Source organism: Gymnoscopelus microlampas, assembly GCF_963454915.1.
Source record: "Gymnoscopelus microlampas genome assembly, chromosome: 7".
Lineage (NCBI taxonomy): Eukaryota > Metazoa > Chordata > Actinopteri > Myctophiformes > Myctophidae > Gymnoscopelus > Gymnoscopelus microlampas.
Window position 1 is genome coordinate 45762583 of NC_139944.1, and position 15744 is coordinate 45778326.

Sequence of the window (15744 nt, forward strand, 5' to 3'; positions counted from 1 at the left end):
TGAACCGTAAGGTCATACAATCAAAATTATTTCCCCCCTTGATTCCATCATTATGCAAAGCCCATTTCCACCTGCCAAGATTTTCAGTTTTTTTTAAATTTGCTGGCCCACAATAAGCTACCTGGCGGAGACCTGTGCTCTTGGAAGCAAATGTTTCTAGTTTATACTGTATTTGATCGCACAACGCAGTGAGAGCCAAAAACTGAAATCGAGAGCCAAAAACTGAAAATCTAAAAAACACATCATGATGCTGATGAACTGAGGCTAATTACAACAATTACAAACAGAGACAGTCAGAAAGAAAGTCACCTTTATTTGATGGATATAAACAAGCTGGCCAACACTCAATAGTAATATTCTGATACAGCACATACAATAGCAAACTTCTGGGGCACTGAAGACAGCCTCGTAGGTTTTAAAAACAGCGAACATAACACAGAGTATCCATGCGTCATTCAATCCTTCATTCATCCTCCCTTCATTTTTCTCAGGACATCCTGTGTTACAGTAGTTTAGTTTTTAGAGTTTTTTTTTTCTCTTATGTGTTCACAACACAACACACACGTGCACGCGCACGCGCACACACACACACACACACACACACACACACACACACACACACACACACACACACACACACACACACACACACACACACACACACACACACACACACACACACTACAGTAAATGTGCATGTCACACACATACATGCACTCATGCTTGCGCGCGTGTGCGTGCACACACGCACACACACACACACACACACACACACACACACACACACACACGTTCACGCACACACACACACACACACACACACACACACACAAACAAACAAATGCATACACACAAACAAACAAATTCACACGTACACATTTCACTCTTTTTTGTTAATACATTTACACCGGCAACCCTGAAAACATGCTGCACTCTCATAAAACTGCACAGGCTGTCTACTAAGGGGATACAATAAGTGAGACACACCACTCTCAAACACAACATCACACCGTCACAATGCACGATGCAGATGCAATTAATGTATGAGGACTGATGCTTCATGGGAAAATTAGCCCACGTTCACACAAGAAGTCATTCAGCATGCTGGACACTCACAGTTAACTTGTTCCTAGATCTTTTACTGTACAGCTCAGAACATTTACTTATACAAATAGTACAGTCTCAAACTGGCATATTCAATAAGCTGAAACGATAACAAAAATAAACAGAACTTAAATACAAAAATGAATAAAAAAGTAAAAACATAATATTGTTCTGTTAAACAAAAATGTTTCTGGCATTGGTCACAGTGATTTGTTTGATCCATAGATTTGCATTTTCAGCATCATACAATAAATAAAGAGCAACTTTTACCAAAGAAAAAAACAACGAAAAACTGAATATGTATGTTAGGCTTAGAATACTCCTGTTATTTACTTTTTTTCTGAAGGCCCTTTTGAAATTATTGATGAATCTATTGGCCTTCACTTCAAGTGTACTTCCACAGAGGCTGGTTTTAAGGCGTATAGATGCAAACATCCTGAGTGGCATTCTCACCTTCTGTGGAGAACTTCATTTTCATCTAGGATTGTTCATAGTCTAAAGCCCAGAAAACCAGCCCTAAAAGGTAAGATTACACCTCTCAAACTGTTTAGCGAAACAGCTGGGTTTCTTCTCACTCTGCATAGACAACAGGAGATTATCCTTTCATCGTCACTTTCAGTTGGCACATTATGTAAAAGTCAGCATGCTTGGGCACAATTGAAATGTCATGTTTTCTACCATGTAAATCATAGAAGCTATCTCACGGTAGGAGAACCCCCTACTTCAAGTATTTAGTAGTTAAGGACCTGAAAACGGAGGATTCAAACTCCACCCCCTGATGGTAAAGTGAGAGGATTTTTGCTTCTCTGTCTGTCTGCATTGCCTTCCGCTTTCAAATCCGTGACCGTTCTCTGAACATTTTGTAAACACAAACACCAAACGATGTCGCACAATAATTGCAGATTGTTGTCCAATGAGAGGGTCTGTAAGGTTCCTGCCTCAAGGGCGACATACAAATAAGATGATGTAGGGATCACCTTGGTCTGGATCCCATGAAAGATGGACACTTTCCACAACAATCAACAGCGGCCATAATGAGGGACACGCACACACGCACGCAGGCACACACACACACACACACACACACACACACACACACACAGGCACCATGGGAGACGGGAAATAACAGTCTAATAAATGTTCACTACACTGTAACAATGTAACAATGTCTGCTGATATCTATTTTTATTCAACTGTCACGGTCACATACGGCATGTCACCACTTCTGCATACAACAAGACGATGACAACGACGACAAACACACACAATTGAGAGCAGACGATGCATTCTGACAGAGTCGCCCAAACCTCCACTTTGATAGTCCTCACTCACAAGTGCATTGCCTTTCTGTCTGCTATAAGTGTGCAGCAGAAATAATCTCATTGCTACTTTAGTGAGCTGCAAGGTTTTAGAGGTACGTTTTTCACCTCCTGTTTCACTCTTGGTTGCCACAGGCCATGTGGTCTCAAATGAGTCTTAACAAATGTCTGCACACTTAAGAAAGGAATGTAGTATTATTTATTTTTAGATTGGAGAACAGATCTATCTTTCCAATGGTCTGCTCTTCAGCCAGACAGGCAGGATTAATATATATGTATATGTGTATATATATATCTATCTGTGTGTGTGTGTGTGTGTGTGTGTGTGTGTGTGTGTGTGTGTGTGTGTGTGTGTGTGTGTGTGTGTGTGTGTGTGTGTTTTCTAGACTGTCCAGTATTATCAGACAGGGAATGTTGCTTAGTGCTAAGGGGTTTTCTTACAACATCTGAGGAATTTCAAGTCACTCAACACAATAAGTAAAAGGTCGTTCTAAACTCCAGCCAGATAGGAAAATGACAATAAATAAATAAAGAAAACAAAAGAAAACAAACAAAATATATTTATCTAATATATTTATCTATATATATTATTATCTCCTCAGTTTGAAATAATTCTCGGACCACATATAGACACACCTTATAGATCTCTCTCTCTCTCTATATATATGTATAATATCTGCATATCTATAATATTATAATGTGTACAGTTTAACGAGGCACAGGCCACCTTGTTGAGAAAGATAAAACAAGTCACTATATTTCAGGGCAGGGGTCACACAGACTGCTGCTGAAAGGGAGGAGAGGAATGTGAATTACAAGGGAGATAATTATGGTGCAACGTAGCGGTAGCCATTGAGTATTTATGGCGTTTACCCAGAGACATGTCAAGAGACCTGGGTGTCAATAGACATCGATAGACCAATTGGGGGAAACTGGCTACTGACCACTTTTTCCCCACTTCATGAGCTTGAGTTAATATTCAGTTTGCGTGCGGGTGTAGCACACCGAAAAGTGCAGATCTACAAGCTCACAACACGTTGCAATGCAACGCGTTGTGACGTGAGCTTGTAAGATCTGCTATTTTTGGTGCATGACAACTGTGCAAATAAGTATAAATCAGGCTACAGTATATAGTCTATATTGTGGTATTTATAGTGTTATTTTATATTTTTATGTAGAAGAATATCACCACCCCATGGGTCTCAAAAGTGAACACTATTCAGAAAGCCCCATTGAGAAATTATGCAATGCGAAGTCTCCCTCGGTAAGCCCAGTTAGGGATGAAAGCCCCTATTATTGAGTAAAATGACTCAAAGATGCCGTTGACCAGGTCTTCTGACACACACGTATGTTTTTGTGTTTGAGCACCAGCAGAAGCACCATTAGTAAAAGATCCCTGCAACGGGGGAGGAGGTGCAGAAGGTGCATAGTCTTGTTAGTCACTCATAATGATCTGATTAATGCAACGCAATTCATGCCTTCTGACCACTCTCTTTGGCCATTCTGTTCGGACAGCTCATTAACCTTTAATGGGAACAGGAAAGAAAGCGTCATTCACCCTCACCTCTATCTTGACATCTGCATAGATTTATTTTACTGACTGCCTCTGATTATCAAGTGACGAAACACGAGGAGAGATTTGAATGTTTTAGTTTCAACAATCCCCAGGAACAGGAGGAGGGCCCTGCTCATGAAGGCAGAAAATAGAATACATTAGAATAATTAAATAAAAGCCTTGCAGGCTATTACTCAGCTATCAAATCTTCCTTTTACCGACAACAAATAATAACAGCACCTGCCGAACTGTAATGGTATGTGTGGAACATGCTCCATAGAAGTATTAGGGGAAAAGAACAACAAATGAGCACTACATACGTAACATTTGGGAAATTACGTTTCTACAGGTGGGGGGGGGGGGGGGTGGAGTGGTAATAAACAGATAAAAATAATAAAACAGCCATTCTTTGGCACCTGAAATACAAGTTGCTGTGCAGAGTCGAGACAGGTCAGGCAGAGAGGGGTCAGAACCAAACGGACCATCATATCGGGGTCGGGGTGGGGGGACTGGAATGTAGCCATGATGACGAAGCCAGACGAAGGTGTGTGCTATAACCAGAACCAGACCAGTGGAACAGCCAGTAAGACAGTAAGTCAGGGCCCTGGTCATCATGAGCAGGTTGTTGTGGTTGGAGGAGGCATTCATCTGGGGGGGGGGGGGGGTGTTCAGTCAGAAGAGGGCCGGCCAATGGAAGGCCTGCAGTTAGGTTTCCAGTAGATGACGGACAAGTGAGCTGACAAGTGAGACACAGAGCTGTTGTCTTCATCCACTGCCTCTCTGTCCCGCTCTAATCAAGGGCCAGTCTTATCCAGTTGTAGACCCCCCCCCCCACCAGGGGTCTTTGAGGGTGTTCAACATCAAAATCAGTTTAACTACTTTAATTGAAAATAGCCGATCTACAAGCTCACAACGCGTCGCGATGTGAGCTTGTAGGTCCACTATTTTCAAAAGATCTTGCCAAAAAAATTGAAAAATGTGAACAACACAAATCCCGTATGGGGGTCCTTGTAAAAAAAAAAATCAGATGGGGTCCACGGCCACATACACATTAATTTGGGGGTCCTTGACATGAAAAGAGATTGAGAACCACTGTTGTATAGGACATGTCTGTCCCCAGTGATATACGGATGAGGTCCTTAAGTCACCTAAAAATGTATAAATAAAATAAAAACACATCATGGGTTTGGCTAATTGAAGTCAAGTGTTCAACATGAGAGACTATGTTCAGATAAAGTGTCTCCTTATTATGCTGAAATTACCTGACCAGCTGTCAGTCTCCTCGTGTGGCCTGTCCAGCTTAGTGCTTCCTCCTCTTCCCCAGGAAAAAAAAATATTGAAGGCCCCCAACGTTGAATATGAAATAAGTGATTGTGATAAAGGTTTGGTCTGGTCTGTGTTTCAACATCATGGCATGGCTGTGCACCTCCGATAGTGACTGAATCATCTGTAAAGGGAGAAAGATGAGGAATGGATGAAAAAACATAGAAAAGCAAAAGAGATTAAAGAAGTGATACGACTAGTCGACTACCATTCAGTTTGACACAAAAAGAAAGAAAGAAAGAAAGAAAGAAATGAACAGCCGCTTCAGAGAGAGAAAATAATTGAGAACTGTAAAGTTGCAAAAAGTCTGACATCTCACCCCTCAAAACAACATTAGAGCTTTGGTTGTCACAACGAAGATTATGCCCAAATGCCCTCTTCGTCATCCTATGGTGGACGATGACATACGTAGGGCAATGGCAAGGGTTAGCATGAAGTGAAGAAAGCAGAAGTTACTGGGGTTAGCACAGATCCAAAGACGTTACGGGCAGAGCAAGCAGAGTGAAAGATATTCAGAAGAATTGGAGTGTGTCAGTAAAGTATAGACGTTTTTACACGAAAGCCATGATTTTGCATCAAAACAATCTGTGAATGTGATCACTGTTTTGTCTGTGTCAAATTAAAGGTGCTGTAAGTGATATTTTTATTAAAATAAGTGTTTTCCCATAGTAGTCAGTGCTAGAGTTCTCCCTGTCTCTCCAACTCTAGTGAACAGAAAATAAATGTTCAGGTCAAGATACCACTTTTATCCAATCAAGAGAGAGAACTCATACAGGACATAGGGTAAACAACTGAAATTGGAAGTGATGAAACAAATGAGTAGACAAAATTGGAGCTGGAACACTATAAAATCAAAGCTGATGTGAACATGAGACAGGGAGAACCCAGTTACTTAGAACAGTGGTTCTCAACCCAGCGGGTCGCCAAATAATTTGGGGGGGTCGCCAGATTTTTTGGTGAATGTGAAAAAAAAAAAGTGTTTTTTTTTGTTTTGTTTTTAACAAAATATTTTTTATGTTATTATTAATTCATGTTTTATCAGTTAATTTACTAAATTCAAGATAAAATATTTCATTATTAACATTAGGAAAACATTTTTAATGTAATATAATAAATAATTATCAAATAACCTATTATAATTAAATAACCTAACCCTAACCCTAACCCTAAAACCGAAATAAAGTAACCAAAAAACGGGGAAAAAACAAACCCAATCCGCCCAGAACCGCGAACGGGACCCCCCACATGCACACGCATGCATGTGGGGGGGCGCGGGAAATAATATCATTATTTTGGGGGTCGCGGCCTGAAAAGGTTGAGAACCCCTGACTTAGAACCCCGACCCAGAACCCATTATAGCAATGATTACTATCGAAATTAGTCCATGGGCCAGACCAGATGTCGGTACCACTCAAGGTGGCAAAAGTAACTTTTTTTGTCAGTAATTTTGGTTTTAGGTCAGTTTTGGCGCTTGCAAGCATTCCTGAGTCACAGCTAAATTAGTGTTATCAGCTGTTAAAGTTACTGAAATAAGGCATTTTAGACGCTGGTGCAAGTGGTACTGACATCTGGTCTGCCCATGGACTAAATATAGAGCTTTAACTTTTTAACCCCAAAAAACTATTTGTTTTAAACAAATAAATATCACTTATAGCACATGTAATTCTGCATCCAACCTGCCAATAATGCAGAACACTACAGTGATAGCAGTGCAGTACATGGCTAGCTTGTAAATTCTGGTGACTAGTTTCCAAAGTTGCTGACAGTGTTTATGGACAATAATAATAATAATACTATTTAGGTCACTTAACATAGATGAGATGGTTGTGACCAAAAGCCTTATAATAACAACATCAAAACATTTTCAAGAACAAACTGAGATGTTATATGTTTGACAGAAGACAGCTACGTTAAGCTGTTTACATACAGTACTAAGCACTTGTTCCTCCACATGAGAAACAGCCACACAGTCAAGAGGAAAGTCTCACCTGGTCTGGGGCAGGGCGGTGACCAGCATGGGGGGGTCCCCGGGCAGGCCCTCCGCGATGGTGCGGAGGCGGGTGGCGTGGATGCTGGGAGTGTTGCGGGGCGTGTTGAGGGTGATGGGGGTGTGGAGGATGCTGGGGATGAGGATGCTGCGGGTGGGGCCCTTGTGGGTGGGACCCTTGCGGGTGGGGCCCTTGCGGGTGGGGCCCTTGTGGGTGGGGCCCTTGTGGGTGGGGCCCTTGCGGGTGGGGCCCTTGTTGGGGATGCTGGGAATGCGAATGCTGCTGTTGGGGCGGTCCGTGGGGGTGCTGCTGCTGCGGGTGCTGCTGGGGGTGCTGCTGCTGTGGGTGCTGCGTGTGGGGGTGTTGGGGCTGTGGGGGGCGCGGGTGCTGCTGCTGGGGCGGAGGCTGAGGGTGCTGAGGGTGCTGAGGATGCTGCGGGTGAGGGGGGTGAGGGTACTGCTGCTGCTGGGTCTGCTGCGGGTGTGGGTGCTGCTGAGGGGGGGCCTGGGGGTGTTGTTGCGCATGTGGTGCGTGAGGGTACTGCGCCTGCTGGCCGTGTGGAGGGTGGGGGTACTGCGGCTGTGGCTGAGGCTGAGGGTGCGGGGGCTGGGGGCCCTGGGGGTGGTGGGGGCCGTGCGGGTGATAGTGCTCGTCTTCGTAGTTGTCGGCTATCAGCTTCATTCTGCTCTGTGTCTGTGCGAGGATTAAAAGGAGGAGCTGCTGATTGCAAAGATGCAGAATAAAGGCAGCGCAGTACACAATCAATGTTCATCCAATATAACCGTGTATACCAGTGGTTCTCAAAGTGGGGTCAAGGGACCCCCAGGGGCCCTTGAGGGGGTTTCAGGGGGTCCGCAGCAAAATTTAGTATAAAGTTAATATAGCATCTAAATCAGTTTAACCACTTTAACCCTACTGTACTGTATATGCTATTTGAACATTTCTTCACTAGTAGATCTGCTATTTTCAAGGGTTTGAATATTTTTGCAACATTTTAAAATGTTGCAGAAATCTTGTGGTCCCTGGCAAAATATTTTCAAATGGGGTCCATGGCCAAATAAATGTTAGTTTTGGGCTCCTTGACATGACATTTTTTGAGAAACACAGGCGAACACAACAGGTGGGTAAATGTAGTTAAAAAGCTGCACCGTAAGTTATTCATGCTAATTTAATATATAGGTGCCACAGGACCAACCTGCTGTTTAAGCTGGTGCATCAGTCTGTCTTTTTCTCTCTTGAGGGCCAACACCTCCTCTTGGGACTTCTTCTTATTGGGGCCAGAGAGCTCCAGCAGAGCGATGTTAGCATCCTTCTCACTAATGGCCGCCAGCAGAGCTTGTTGTCTGATACAAGAAACAACATTACCACGACGTCAGCATGAATTTCCCAGAAAAAACTAAAAAAGACATCAACAATGACGAGAGCGAGAAGTCGGTCAAAAGCAGTGGTGGACAAAGTATACTCAACCCCAGCACTTGAGTACTGGAGTACTAGCCCTATAGAATGGCTGTGATATTACATACATTTCATGTATTCCACATACACAGCCATAGATCGCTCCTAGTGACAGGTGTCATTAATTGCCCCATACGTATGTGCTACCCAAAGGAAGTTTTCATTTGTTCAGTCCTGCAATCATTTTGGGCCCGTCTCCGACAGAGAATGTTGTCCGCGTGCAGCTCGTGGAAAAGTGGAGATATTTGACAAAACACACGTTTTCTGCCAGAACTTTCAAACGGATATGAAACTAGAGGACAATATCTGACACCAAGTCGGAGGCATTCATTATTGGGTGAGTACACACGCAGCGTGACAACTTTAAACGCCGCCGAGATCAGTCTGCTACCTGGGCGAGGATATGAGCGATCTATGGCTGTGTACTGTATTTGGAATACATTAAATGTATGTAATATCATAAACAGTAGCCATTCTTTTTTTAAAGATATTTTTGGGGCCTTTATTAGATAGTACAGTAGTCTGACAGGAAATGTGGAGAGAGAGGTGGGTAGTGACACGCAGCAAAGGTCATTGGGATCGGAGGAATTCGACACGCTGTCAGGCTGCATCAGCAGCCTAGGTGCCCGGACCACTATCTTAGCCGTCTGGGCCATATCACAGCCATTCTAGGGCTACTGGAGTACTTGCTTTTAAAAATACTTAAATATTTAAAGGTACATGCTTTTAAAAATAGTACAAATTAAAGTACATTTAATTAAGAGAAGACGTCAGCAAAAGACGTCAGATGACATTAACGGCACTAACTTCATTTCCAGGATCTCCTCCAGCTGTTTCCTGCGTTCCTGCCTCATGTTGGTCAGATGTCCGTCCCTCTCCTGCAGGGACTGCTGGGTGGACGAGAGCCGCTGCTTGGTGGCATCCAGCTCCTGTCTGGTCCTTTCTAGGGTGTTCATTAGCTCTTCCAACTATAGGGATGGGACGATAATCGTTATTATTATAATCGTGAATCTTTTTTCACTCTACACAAATCGATTCGCTAAAAATAGCAGATCTAAAAGCTCACAACACGTTGCAACGCGACAAGTTGTGAGCTTGTAGATCGGCTATTTTTGGCGAACGTTCCCCCCCAGAATAGGGATGCTGGGTTTTCAAGCGGTTAACAAAAGTGGCATTTGAAGTTTTAAGCATATTTTGATTATCGGGATAATATCGTATTTTTGACACAATAATCATGAGGTGTAATTTTCAAATTGTTCCATCCCTACTACCAACTGACATGCACGCACACACACACACACACACACACACACACACACACACACACACACACACACACACACACACACACACACACACACACACACACACACACACACATGCACACATGCAGCCCCACAAAAACAACACTTCAAAAGAAACCTGCACCTTTAAATGGTCCACGGGGCCATCCTTACGAGGATCCAGCCCCATGCCTTTCTTGTCTGCTTGGGATCCAAGTTTAATGTTTGGACCCTTTTTAACTTGGTCTTTTCCTCCTGGTCTGAAAAAGACAAACGGATAGAAAATCTCACATCAAAGGAGTCATCTCATTGAATCTGATGTTCATTAGCCTTAAACTGTTAGCAAAATTATTTTAAAAAGTGGGAGTTTGGAGACAGTTGTTACCAAAGGTGATTAGATTGAATACTGAATTTGCAATGAATTAATTGAATACAGGGAAAGCATCTGTGTCTTTTTAGATATTAGCTAAAAAGCATGATTTTATACTTTGGCTATTCAAAAATAGCAGATATTTTGGAAAAATCATGCCATTTTGTGCAAATCTTTGATTATATATATTCTTTCTTTTAAAGCGAACATTTTGATCTCAAATCTTTGCTTCTGGGGGTCCCAGGAACAAAATATTTTGAGATGGGGTGCACAGCCAAATACATATAATTTTGGGGGTCCTTGACATGAAAAGGTTTGAGCACCACTGATATAGCAACCTGAGTTTTTCAGAAAACTGTTAGGATTTAGAAGACATTTTAAGGAATCGGCCTCATGGTCTTACTGGCTTAAGCACAGTTTATCATTGGTGTGTTAGAGGACCTTGTTGAGATGACTCACACAGGCTCACAGGCAATAAGGCAGCACAGTTATGCCTAAATAATTCCATACGCCGAAAATAGTCGATGTACAAGGTCACAATGTGCTGCAACTCGTTGTGAGCCTGCAACTCGTTACGGCTCATTGTGAGCTTGTAGATCGGCTATTTTTGGAGCTGGACACCATTGTACGACTAAGTAGAATTCAGGCATTAGCATGAGGGTGGCGGTGTGCGTCAGGTGACAGGTGGCAGTGTGAGGAGAGAGGGGGGGGGGAATCATGCCAAGAGGAACGTCACTTACCGGCTAGGAGCTAGACTGCAGGCAGAGGAAGAGGAGAGGAGAGGAGAGGAGAGGAGAGGAGAGGAGAGGAGAGGAGGGGGGAGGGGGGAGACAGGACACAAGAGCAGACACAGAGGAAAGAGTAAAAGAAAAAAGAACAACGACAAAGACATGGTCAGACATTAGACGTTCTACAGTACATAAAACAAAACAGGACCCAGAGAAGATCAAGGTGCACAGTGAAATCCTCAGTGTTAAAAGTATCCCCATGGCTAATAAGCCAAATATGCCTTAACACATTATAATTGTCCTCTATTACTATTTTCTTTAAATTCAAAACAAATATTTTTTTTATTTTAGAAATAGTTCATCTTTTACTGATGGGGACAACACCCGTCGCAGGTTGATGATGTAATTTGTTCATGTGTGGTCCTACATGGAATGTATGGAATGCATATGCTAATAAAACATTTAAAATATTGTTTTGATGTTCATATTAACCTTAGGAAGTATTCAGCTGTTTTTTATTAAGACATGCTAATAACATGGACAAATGACATCATCAACTTGTGACGGGCGTTGTCCCTCTTGAGTAAAAGATGAAATATTTCTAAAATACTAAAATATTTAAGTTTTACATTTTAGTTATAGAGGGCAATTATAATGTATTAAGGCATATTTGTTTTGACCCACATGGACCCAAAACGGTCCATTTGGATCAGTGATGTGCTCATCATCCACATACAATGTGGGCGAGTTCAAAGGCACCTACACACACACAACATTCTCAGCGTCAGTTTAACTCTACGAGAGTGTACAAATTGACCCATATATGTAAGCGGCCGTCCACTCTTTTTTTTACACTCCCGTAGTTCAATGAACACGGGACGTTTGCTGTGTGCAACGGGCGGCTGCCTCGCAGCCGGACAGAGCTGAAACAGGGTGCAGATGGTACAATGTGCATCTGCCGCCAAGGCCTGGGAGTGGCAGACATGCAGTCGGAACAGGGGAAAATCAGCCGTGTGGAAAGAAGGGAAAGAAGAGGAAGAAGTATAGGTTGGAGCATCGAGCAAAAGATTAAGCAAAACGGTGGGTTTGAGGACAGTTATATTGCAGACAGCAAGAAAAGGTTGTCTGGGTTCAGGTGAGTAAAGGAGGGTGAGTGGTACAGTTAGAGATTCAAGTTGCAGACGTCAGACAGAGGAGGACAGCTGATAGGATACAACCTCAAGGTGACCGCCGGTGGTCCAGTTCAGACCCTACCGTACCGTACGGTACCTACTATACAGCAAGTAGACCAAAGGATTGGCACACTCAACTCAAAAACCTTAAGATTAATGCCAGGTGCAGATTCTTAACCATGACATACACCATCAAAAATAAAAATAATTGCAGAAACGATTGTTGCTGCAACGCGTTAAAAAAGAAGCTTTGAAACATACTGTGAGTGAACATGTTTCTACCTATACTACAGCAACAAAAGACCTGCAGCATGATAACTTTATTCATGCAGGCCACCACCACACTGTTAGTACGTGGTGGAGCAGCGTTATCCCAAGGCCTATACCACTTGTGCAAGGACGTGCTGTAATTGGCCAGTAGCCACTTTGAGTGGCAGTTGGGGCAAACGCTCTCGCCAAAACATGATTCACGATTCTGTCCCTATCGGTACATGCTGTAACTCTGAGTCGGCTCAAGCGAACTTCGCAACGTTCGGTGTGGCGACTCGCTCGATTTAGCTTACTCGGCGGTGCCTCTCGTGGCCTCTTCGCTTGAGCCGGCGCGCCTCCGTTGCGGTCAAAAACTATACTTCTATATATCTACCCAAGAATGTTTTCGCGGTTGTTGTAGGCGAGAGGCAGTTCCGTGTGCGTCACAAAAGCAGGCCGTGGTTTTTGGTAGACGAGAGGCAGTTCCGCGTTCGTCACAGAAGCGGGGCGTGGTTATAGCACAAGCGGTATAGGATTTAGTATGTCGCGGTAGGGCAAGCTAGGCAGGGCAGGATGGACTGTGGGGGGGGGGGGGGGGGGGGGGGCTCACAGGGAAGGGGAGCAGGTAAGGAGCAGACACTGGAAAACATCATCAGAGAATAAAGCGGTAGTTTGATGATGTTATTGAGAGGAAATTGAGGGACAGTGGTGAGTGAGATTAAAAAGAGATGATGGGTGGAGACAGGCAGATATAGGTGGCTGGTGGTATAAGCAGGGGAGACATGCTGATGACAGGAGAAAGTCTCAGCTCTAATACTGACAGAACCTTCCTACATATTAAGCTACACAAAACAGCCAACACGACACAGAACAAGGTATATAATGTGTGTGCATGTGTGTGTACAGTGAAATACAATGTATTAAGTGTGGTAGGGTGCAAGGGAAACAGGCAGGTTGTAAAATCACACCAAGTATATTTGTATATTTTGTATATTACCTGCCTATAGGGACTACAGATGGTAATTATCATTCTTGCCAACTCCAGCATGTTTACATATTGTATATGGATGTTCATTAATGTGCTCTGACTGAAACACAGCAATACGTGCATTATAACTGCAATCCAACTTCGGATTCATGGAAATTGTGCAATTTGTTTGCTGATATCCTTTTCTTTGATGATTATCTTGTCATATAGACGGCTTGGTCTTGGTGTGATTTGCGGCCTTGTATGAAAGCACCATGATGCCACATCAGACCACAACATGAACCACAGGGCACAATAACACCTCCATGGAATACATCACAGACACAATATGCCTAAATTGACATATATTGACAGAATTTAGACTTGATACTTGACAATGGTTGTTGTGTAAATGATGCAAAACTTTCCGCATCATGCTTGTGATGTTACACTAAAATAAAAAATTATCAATGTAACATCATAATCATCATATGCAATGTATCATAATTTGTACATTCCTTGTTAACTGTTTTCTCATCAATGCAGAGATTGATGCTCGCAGCCACGTGCAATTTAGAGACAGAAAATAAGACACATACACACAAGCACACATAAAGACATAATACACACACATGCGCAAACAGACACATACACTGAGGGACTACTTGCAGCACCAACATAACAGACCCACCTTTACACATTCCCAAACAACTGAAATAACACAAAGGAATGAATAATATTCGCACAGGAATGACATGGATCTTGAGATCTGTCATGTGGATGGGCAAAGAAAGTAATAGTACACATGTAGTAGAGCCCATCACTCTGATTGTCTGATATAACCCATTAAAACCGGGAAAGCATCTGTGTCATTTTAGAGTTTAGCGTTGGCTATTAGCAGATGTACAAGCTCACAGTGCGTACACTTCGTGCTGCGCTGCGAGCTTGTAGCTACATATGCTATTTAAAAAAAAAAATGGAACAATCTTTACAGTGTTTGAAAAATATTGAATCATTTTGAATTCATAAATCTTCTCTTCTGGGGGTCCATGGCACAAAACATTTTCAGATGGGGGGTCCACGGCCACATACATATAATTTTGGGGGTCCTTGGCACAGAAAAGCTTGAGAACTAGTGATTTAGAAGGCATTTGCTTGTTGCTATTTCTGAAAAATCATGAATATTTGTGCAAATCTTTGAATTTATATATTTTCTAAAGCGATTTTCTTTTTACTTCTGGGGATTCTACAAATGTCTTCTAAACAGTTTTTTGAAAAAAACTTATGTTGCTATAATATCAGGGTTCTGATGGTTCTGAGAAATATTTTGTTCCAGGGACCCCCCAGAAGCAAATATTAGTTTTAAAACACAGTTACAAATGTTCACTTTAAAAATATATATTCAAATTTCAATTGAATTTCTTTCACGATTTTTCAAAAATAGCACAAGCTTGTAGGGCGGCACTCGGTGCCACGCTATGAGCTTGTATATTTATGAATAGCCAAAGAAATCTAAAATGACACAGATGCGTTCCCGGATCGAATGGTGTTAATGGGATAAAGATCTGTGAATCCGTCAGACAGCATGCAGGCAGACCCATGCAGACCCAGGCAGCCACACAGATGAAACCAGAGGCAGGTCCAGAGGCAGGTGCAGCGGTGCGGTCACAGTCGCAGGACTCTAACCAACGCAGCCGAGCCGAAGTGCCAGGGGCAGAGCACTCACTTTCCCAGGAAACCCCACACCATGCCCCCTATCTGCGCGGGATCAGCAGCGGCGGTCACAGGGTGGAGCGGGTCGGGAGGGGCTCTGCCACCGGGACGAGGGGCGGCGGTGGTGGGGCGAGGGGCAGGGGGAGGAGCGGTACTGGTGGCAGGGGGCACAACCCCCCTGCTACCAGGGAGAGTGAGAGAAGGGGTGGCACGAGCAGAGACAGAGAGAGAGGTGTGAGGGAGATGGAAAGAAAGAATGAGGGGGAAAAAACAGATTGAGGAAAACAAGTGAAAAGGGGGATTGAGAGTCATCAGAACACACAAAATCCTCAGCGTCAGTTTAACTCTATGAGAGTGTACACATTGACTTATATATAAATTGTAAATGGTGCATAGCACTTTTTATACAAAGCGCATAGTTTGATTCACCCATACATTCATACACCGATGGCGGAGGAAACCATGCAAGGCACCAACCTGCTCATCGGGAGCAATTAGGGGTTCAGCGTCTTGCTCAA

The 15744-nt window shown here is 43.1% G+C and overlaps 1 protein-coding gene across 1 annotated transcript in view; it reads right to left on the reverse strand.

The window, feature by feature from the left end:
- Positions 1-5051: 5051 nt before the first annotated feature.
- erc2 (ELKS/RAB6-interacting/CAST family member 2) overlaps positions 5052-15744 on the reverse strand; it is a gene marked incomplete at its 5' end in the record, with an annotated part of 60496 nt that continues 49803 nt past the window's right edge. The window contains 7 exons of the mRNA XM_084061843.1: positions 5052-5425; positions 7290-7982; positions 8485-8632; positions 9552-9712; positions 10173-10313; positions 14179-14224; positions 15240-15407. Coding sequence (XP_083917969.1) covers positions 5279-5425; positions 7290-7982; positions 8485-8632; positions 9552-9712; positions 10173-10313; positions 14179-14224; positions 15240-15407 — 1504 coding nt within the window. The 3' untranslated portion in view covers positions 5052-5278. The remainder of the gene's footprint in view (positions 5426-7289; positions 7983-8484; positions 8633-9551; positions 9713-10172; positions 10314-14178; positions 14225-15239; positions 15408-15744) is intronic.